Below are 7634 nucleotides of genomic sequence, written 5' to 3'. Positions count from 1 at the left end.
ATGTCCTTCAACTATACCAAAATGTATTCCTGAAGGTGGTAGTTACGCCAACAAACTTCCGTCACGGCAGCTTCATCTTCTGAATCACCGCCACGCTTGACCCCCAATGCAACTGGATTGAGAAATAATTCAACAAAAATGCTACAAATGTTTCTTAAGGTTTGTGTCCCCGCCCCCTTGCTCGACTGTTGATCCCACTGTGTGTCTCGTCATATTCCCCTCACAGATATTTCCCACAAGTAGCACCTCAGCTGCAAAGATGCATTGAAGCGGCCTGTAGGTGAGTGTTCTCCTTGGTGCAGGATTTGGAGGGTGTGTGTGAGTGCGTGGTTGTGTGTTTAGGAAGTGAGTGAGTGAGTGAGGTGGGTGGGGAACTCAGGATGTAGCAAACTTTGGACTCAGTCTTTGCAAAATACAACTGAAGCAGCAGCTGGAGGAACTCTGGCCCATGTGAGTTCAGCTTTTGGGTTATCTCCTTTTTTCTAGTGTGTTTTAAATAGACATAAATTAAGTAGCTTGAGAATTGCAGAGCATTTCTTGTGTATTCATGTTGCTCTTCAATAGGATGTTGCAGACAGGTCGATTATTTTAAATCTGTCAGGATGCCTTCGTTGTCAGGAGTAGCATGGACTGTTTTCTGCGCACTACTGCTCTGGAGGAAACAGACAGGTATGCCGACTCTCAAAAGACTTTTTTTTTTCTTTTCTTTATCTGCACGCATTTTTTTAAATGGACATGTCGTGACAGCTTCTGGTAAAGAGAGAGAATGTTCTGTGGCTCAAGTGGGAGCGCTTCACCCTGTTGAGGCTCTGCTGGAGAAGTTTGAGGCTGGCCCGGGCTGTGCTGCCAGGGAAAGTGGGGACAAGGAGACGCATGTTATTGCGGTGGGGAGAGTAACCAGCAGCCCTGATAATATGGTAAGTAGTACTCATCAGTAGTTGCATGTTTGACGCAGTGTTTTACTTTTTTTTTATGCTTTTTTAACACCTCAAACAACAGAAACAAGACAGAGAAATGGCTTTTGATTGCAAAATAATTATTTAATAATTTGTTAAAAAATGTATGAATATCATATATTTATTAATTATATAATGGATATAAATATCCATAGTAGTGAGAGAGTTAAGTCTGACCTAAATACAAGTCTGTGCACTACTTTATGACTATATTTGCTTTAAATTATTGCCAAAACAATAATGTTTTGATTTTGCAGGTTACAGTGTTATTGAAGCCCTTGTCTCTGAGTTTGAACAAATCAACGATGAGAAAAGTTCACTTATTACTCAGCTCCCAGCAACCAATCAGCTGGAGGTTAGAAGCTGAGAGACTGCCCCCTGACCTCCCTGTACTAGTCAAGGTCAGTGAAGTCTAGTTAAAAAAAAAAAAAAAAAAAAAAGTCAAGCTGTTTTGTTTCCAAACATGTTTTTACTTTATACAGACCTTTTTTGGAAAGGAAGCATTGACAACCAGATTCACATGATTGGATCTTTTTGCTTTCCATCTTTTTAGGTGTCCTCAAACTCCAGTGTTCAGTCCCAGACGCTACGTTTGCTCGTGCGGCGGCTAAATTGGCTCCCTTACCGCCCACGTGCGCTGTACCGCTGGGCTCTGAAACACCACGGCAACTTGTCCTCTCTGACACACGTTCCCCATGGGAACCGAGTCTATGTCCGACTTGGAGAGGGTGAGCCATTGCAGAATCAACAGTCAATTTCATTTTAAATCGCCTTAAGATAGCGTTGACCCAATTTGCTTTTTTTGAGGTATGAGTTGTTGTCTTCAAAAAAAAATCTTTGCGTTGCAGATCTGAGTCAACCTCCTGTGTGCCAGCTTAAGTCCATGTTCCTCTCTAACAACTACTTGACCTCTGACCTGCAACCGCAGGAAGTACAAGGCTGCGGCCATTCAGCAGCAAGTCCAAACAACCCCGAGGTTCATGTCATCAAACTCCATTCAGCAGGTTCGGGACTCTGTGGGTGAGTTTTGTACATCGGATGCCAACGATCAAGGTGTTACATTTTGAAAAAAATTCAAGATGTCTGCTCCAGCTCACTGCAGGTGGAGGTGATTGTCTCGCTAGTACCGCCGCCGGAGAATTCTTCCCGGCAAACGGTGGTGCTGATTCTGAGCAGTTCGGTGCCAGTCAACTGGGCCATTGTTGCTCATGACGTTCAAGGTCATATTCTTATTCATGTAAGGTTTCATTTTCTATTTGTTTTTATTCCAGCATGAAATTTTGTCCACATTTGAATATTATTAGTGCTTATCCAAGACCTGACTATTTTTTTTCTGCAGTCCTCTAACAGTGTTTCCCCTCCCTTCCCTCCTGAACCGGACCTCGCCCTGACTACCTCACTCATCCCCGACCTGTCCACCATACCGGACCTGCTTGTGTGGGCCAATGAGAGCGGATACAACAATGTGACTTCATACACTGAGGCCAACCTGGGTAATCGCTTTGTGATCCAGCTGGCCGGGACTAAGCCAGGTCAGAACCCATGTGTGTTGGTGCGACTCCATTTATGTTATCTGGTGTGCTCGATGTGGCATTGTAGCTTGTGCAAGCCATTTTTTTTTCTCTTTTAGATGTGGTTCTACCAATAAAGACCATTGCCAAGAGGCCTACGTGGGCAGTGGAGAGCGGAATGACAGAGTGGCTCAATGCTGGAGGTAGAGCAGAAGGAGGCCCAGACAGTTTCACAGTGCGGTGTGAAGATGGACGCCTCAGTGTGGCAGTGGACCAACACAACCTACAGGTCTTTAACCCAAGGCTTCTCAAACTGGAGCCCGCCAGCTTCCTTCCTGAATCACTTCTAGACACCAGCAATGGATTGTTTCATTTATTGGCTTGTAGACTAAACTATGGAACAAAACTACATCGATTTCTTTCAGAGTTTGTCAATGCCGGTTTCTGCTGTAACGTTGCGGGATCCAACATGCCAGGCTCAGTCCAATGGGAGTCATTTCCTGTTAGTGTTCCCAGTCATTTCCTGTGGAACAGAGGGACAGCTCCTGGGAAATAGTGAAGGGGTGCAGTACAAAAACATGGTAAGGCTTAACACAGCCACACTTATAGGAACGTGTGCACACTGATGAAGTCAAATTAAAAGTGGGGGAAAAAAATTAAATGATTCATCTTGATTATTTTCACCCCTAAATAAATCAAATGATATTTGAACTGAGGTGTGTAGACTTTTTATAGCCCCCATAATTTTTTGTTGGGCTCAGTCTGTTGTGATGGCACTTCATTGCAGTTTATTTGTCTCCTCTCATGTTTTGCTTAGGTGCTTTTATGGAAAGACCAGCCTCATACCGTGTTGTCACATAATGAGACTGATTGGGTATCCAGAAATTCACTTGGAATACATGTAAGACTTTGCAGTCTAATGCAAGATAATTAAAAAAAAAAAGTCTTAATAATAAGTAGTTTGAGTTAATAAGTTGACTCTTATGCAGTTGTGGGAGTGAGTATCAATAACTTTTGTCTCTCTCTGTCTGTGTCTCTCTCAATCTTTGTCATCTCTTTTCCTAGTTCAGCTGTTTGGACAATGTGGCCAGCATGCCTCAACTAGGTCATGGTGATGATGTCAATACTTCCAAAGCAGCTTGGGGTGCCTTGCCTGATCCTGGACAGTTCCATTTTGACACACCTAAACTCAAATCTGGGCCTTTGCTTCGTCTGAAGCTTTTTATCACCGAGAGCTACAAGCAGCGACGCATCGGACCTTGCGTCATCGCTCCTGACCAGCGCGTTTATGTTGAGGTGCTTATTTATTTTCATGTTTGTCTTTCGCATTCATAAATACTGAGGTCTCACTTTGTTTAATTATGAAAAAAAATGACACTTTCTGACTTTTTCCATTTCTTTTTTTTTTCCAAACTTTGATGATGTGTCTTCGTCACTTTATTTTTTTTCTACTGCAGATTTCTGCCAAGGGGCCCTTCATAGACGTTGCTGAGGTGAAGTCATGTGTTGTTTCTCCTTTCTCAGACCCCAAAAGTTCTCCGTTCTGGACTGTCATAAGCAACAACTGTCCCGCAGACCCCTCACTTACCTTCCAGCATGCAAAAGTTGAGGAGACAGAAGATGATGATGAGCAGGAAGAAGAGTTGGAAGACAGACTTGAAGCTCAAAAAGGATCCAAGGAGCTCAATGATGAAGATCAAACTGTCTCCTTTCACTCCAAGCCCAGAGCAAAGAAAACAGTTATAAGGCCATTACGATTTAGTTTTGTCCTACGGCCGCTTTACAACGTCTCCATGCAGTTTCTCCACTGCAGCCTTCACCTTTGCGTCTCGGACAAGATGACAACAAGGCAACCCACAAAAAAAAGAGTCACGAAAAAATGTCCGGATGGAAAACGTATCCCTCCACTCGTATCCAGGACACTTGGACAACAGGTACAGAACCAGATATTACATAATAGTTCCTCATGTAAAAAATAAAATAAATATTACAAAATAAAATATTACAATTGAAACATCTACTAGCCACACCATAATTTAGAAGAGTCACGTTGATAGTTAGCTCTTGTCACATAATTATATGATCCATTTGTTGCTAGGCAGAATTCTTGAGAAAAATAAATTTAAAAAAATATTTTATGGTCCATTTGTTGCTAGGCAAAATTCTTGAGAAAAATAAATAGTCATATGTCAGTTATGCTCAGTAGTTTTTTTTTTTTAGAAATTAGTGAAACACCAATTGAAAAAAAAAAAAAAATTGCTGTCTGTAATTCCATTTTACTGTTGGTCTAAAACTTCACAATGAATAAGAAATTCTTCCCGTAAACTGCAGTGTGAGATTAGAAACCTTTCCCGGTCCATGGTGGTCACCCATCCTGTTAACGCACTGGCACATAAAGAACTGAAGCTCACCACAGTCCTGCGAACCAAAAGACTGAGTGCCTCACCGCAACAAAGACGTGAGTGAGTATTTGATACTTTGTCTTTTTTTATCATTGAAGTATTTGTAGATGTTTTGTAAGCTTCACACCCGTTTAAAAAAGATGTTTACTTAACAGAGCAGACACCTCACAGCACCTTCTCTGTTAGATGAGTAGCTGTAAACTGTAATTGTTTTTTTTTTTAGATGCAACTGGGTAAATGACTAAATGGGAGCCTCCAGATTGCGTCAGAACTTCGACATCAACGGTTACAGAAAATGTGTCACTACCGTTGAGCACCTGCAAAATGTTCACACGAGACCGTTTTTGTCTCTTTCCTCCAACAGTCTGAAGGGATGGAGTTTAGACAAACTACTTTTGTGTGTGCCCCGACAATCATTGTTGCAAGGTAGACCCATGACTACAATCCCTCCTGTTCATTACGGCATTGTGTAAATCCAGATTAGTTTTTTTTTTACAGCCGCTGGCTATTTAAAACTGAAAGAGGTGTAAACATGCAGAATTATGTCTTTAAATCTTCAGAAAATAAATTAGAATTTGAAGTGGCCTACTCCACCAGTTGTTAATATCTGTGTTTATAGTGGAGAATATGTTAATATTGCTTGTTGCAGTCTTTTGTTGATGTGGTGCATAACTAATATATTAAATAAAACAGTTTCCCCTTTCACCAAATTGTGTTTTCTTATGCTCATTATCAACATGAAATGCTGTATTTAAAAAAAATGTTGAGCAACCTGATGTTAAATTATTCATTTTATAATTATATTTTATAATTATATTATTTTATCTAAAATTATTATTATTATTGATATATTGATTGGTTTATTTATACCATCAAATTTACTAAGTACATAAAGCTTTAATGAAAAACAAAACTCAAATGAAAAAAACAAATGCATCACTTTTATTCGAGAAATCTTTTTAATTTCTCCCTCTTTTAATCTCACTCATTGTCACGTATTTGACATCATCAGTTGTGAGCGTATCTACTACCATTGCCACACAGGGTTTCTTGGTGGCGCTGCAGGTCGACCCTGCTTTGGAAGCTGCGGTGACAGCGGGGGCAGCTGAACGCTCGGTGGCCGTCGTGTTTCCGAGTGTGAGTGATGAGGTTGGAGCTTTGACTGAATCCTCGACCGCACACCTTGCACACGTGTGGTTTCTCACCTGAGTGCAAATAAAAAGGGCAGGTCACACTCAACCGGATATTACACACTAATCGACTATAATCCGCACCTTACCTGTATGTATGAACGTGTGTTTCTTCATGTCTGACTTCTGGTGGAACCTTTTGCCACAGTACTGGCACGGGTAAGGCCTGGTGTCCGAGTGGATGAGCAGATGTGTGGACAGTGTGGATGAGCGCTTGAACATTTTTCCACACACCTTGCAGCCAAAGCTCCGTGCCTGTTTTAAGAACTAAACATTTCAAGCAAAACTGTGCATGTAACGCATTTTCAGTTTATTACCTTTGCTCTTCCGTAGCTCTCAATTGCTGTGAAAGTCATTGAGGACATTTCAGTGGATGGGGAACTCATCAAAGGGACATGAAAGCTGCTACTGCCATGAGCCTGCAGATCTACTTGGGACTGAGGGGAAAGGACATAGGGTCAAAAGGTCACCAATTATTATTATTCAAGCTTAGGTGGGACACAAATATCAACATGCAACGATTCTATAAAATACCTTTTCACACAGAGGACACTGGCTGAATGACCAGCTGAGGTCTGCATGTGATGTGCGGTGGAGCAACATGAAGACCAGCCTCTCCAGTTGTCGCTCTCTGTCAGATGTTTGGTGTCTTTCCGCTGACCAAGCAGAGTCCAGTTCTGTCGCTGTGGAGGTTGCTGGAAGAAGAATCAGTCAGTTTTTCTTTGATTGCAACTGTGTTTACAAAATGAATGAATGAATCGAATGTAATTACCAGATGCAGAGGGATTCCATGCAAGACAGCATTGACTCAGCCGAGATGCTGTCTCACACGGAGAACGAACCTCAGATAAAATCTCCTTTGCCAAAACGGCCGGCACGTTATCCCCAGTGTCCTTTCCACCTTGATCAGATTCATCCTTCTGTCTAACGGAGCCCTTGGATGGACCGGCGGGGTGAGTCTTTTTAGTTCTCACAAGAAACGATCGCGGCATGACAGAACCTGAGAAAGTCAGACAAGACTTCATACAGTTTTCGCTAAACACCTGCAAGTGCGTGTTCGTTTGAGATGCCAATCTTGAGGTTTCAAACTAGCTCACCACCTGCAAATCAGATTCTTGTGTGCTGTTGCCACATTGTAGCTGCAAAACTGCTGCTGAACTTTCTCGATAACTATTTTAATGTTTACCAAAGGCGCCTAATTTGGACAGCTAGCAAAACAGCACGTTGATAATAAAAGAGTGTTTTTTATATATATGCGATAACATCATGTTTAGGATCAAAATATTTGATAATATTCCAAAATAATATTAGGTTAAAAAACATATTAGGGTATGATAGAAAAAAAAAAGTCATTTGTCTTGAAGCGCTTGTCCTTACCTCTGAAATGCGCAGCCAAATACCAAGTGCAATTCTAGCATTGTCAGTTACTGTAAGTCCTCTTTTCTCCTCCCAACACACATCTGCTGATGACACACCAAACTTTGAATGCAAACTATATTTAATCAGCTTTAATCAGTCGAAACGGACATGGGGAAATATACACACAATCTGTATTTAAGACAGAAATCACAACAT

At 41.5% G+C, this 7634-nt stretch overlaps 2 protein-coding genes across 8 annotated transcripts; one reads left to right on the top strand and one right to left on the bottom strand.

Annotated features, from left to right (window-relative positions):
* Positions 1–52: 52 nt before the first annotated feature.
* On the top strand, positions 53–6524 carry engl (endoglin, like). Of its 6 annotated transcripts, XR_005098566.1 has the most exons (17): positions 57–450; positions 565–669; positions 748–917; positions 1214–1357; positions 1510–1684; positions 1805–1976; positions 2049–2193; positions 2296–2488; positions 2587–2756; positions 2893–3048; positions 3285–3368; positions 3533–3763; positions 3925–4401; positions 4799–4929; positions 5093–5295; positions 5935–6018; positions 6393–6524. XR_005098566.1 is itself a non-coding variant. In XM_037256997.1 (15 exons), the coding sequence occupies exons 2-15, from the start codon at positions 603–605 to the stop codon at positions 5112–5114; spliced, it is 2337 nt and encodes a 778-aa protein (XP_037112892.1). In that variant the 5' UTR covers positions 57–280; positions 565–602; the 3' UTR covers positions 5115–5579. The 6 variants fall into 6 exon arrangements, 4 of the variants coding, with proteins under 4 accessions (XP_037112894.1, XP_037112892.1, XP_037112891.1 ...); XR_005098567.1 differs by lacking the exon at positions 5935–6018 and having other exon boundaries at positions 6393–6477; XM_037256997.1 differs by lacking the exons at positions 5935–6018; positions 6393–6524 and having other exon boundaries at positions 57–280; positions 5093–5579.
* Positions 5848–7527, bottom strand: LOC119126009 (zinc finger protein sens-like). Of its 2 annotated transcripts, XM_037257000.1 has the most exons (6): positions 7437–7527; positions 6832–7059; positions 6594–6754; positions 6377–6496; positions 6149–6314; positions 5848–6074 (listed from the first exon to the last, which is right to left on the bottom strand). In XM_037257000.1, exons 2-6 carry the CDS (start codon positions 7049–7051, stop codon positions 5878–5880), a joined length of 864 nt encoding a protein of 287 aa, XP_037112895.1. In that variant the 5' UTR covers positions 7052–7059; positions 7437–7527; the 3' UTR covers positions 5848–5877. The 2 variants fall into 2 exon arrangements, with proteins under 2 accessions (XP_037112895.1, XP_037112896.1); XM_037257001.1 differs by lacking the exon at positions 7437–7527 and having other exon boundaries at positions 6832–7061.
* Between the last annotated feature and the right edge of the window lie 107 nt (positions 7528–7634).

Source organism: Syngnathus acus, chromosome 8, assembly GCF_901709675.1.
Source record: "Syngnathus acus chromosome 8, fSynAcu1.2, whole genome shotgun sequence".
Taxonomy (NCBI): domain Eukaryota; kingdom Metazoa; phylum Chordata; class Actinopteri; order Syngnathiformes; family Syngnathidae; genus Syngnathus; species Syngnathus acus.
This window is presented reverse-complemented; position numbering and strand designations above follow the sequence as displayed.

Bases quoted from the DNA above. Each gene is read 5' to 3' on its own strand.
- engl (XM_037256997.1), top strand. From the start codon at position 603: ATGCCTTCGTTGTCAGGAGTAGCATGGACTGTTTTCTGCGCACTACTG. The intron at 670-747 runs GTATGCCGACTC...ATGTCGTGACAG, and splicing joins GCTCTGGAGGAAACAGACAG to CTTCTGGTAAAGAGAGAGAA. The intron at 1,685-1,804 runs GTGAGCCATTGC...TTTGCGTTGCAG, and splicing joins CTATGTCCGACTTGGAGAGG to ATCTGAGTCAACCTCCTGTG.
- LOC119126009 (XM_037257000.1), bottom strand. From the start codon at position 7,051: ATGCCGCGATCGTTTCTTGTGAGAACTAAAAAGACTCACCCCGCCGGT. The intron at 6,755-6,831 runs GTAATTACATTC...TTCTTCTTCCAG, and splicing joins ATGGAATCCCTCTGCATCTG to CAACCTCCACAGCGACAGAA. The intron at 6,075-6,148 runs GTAAGGTGCGGA...ATTTGCACTCAG, and splicing joins ACACACGTTCATACATACAG to GTGAGAAACCACACGTGTGC.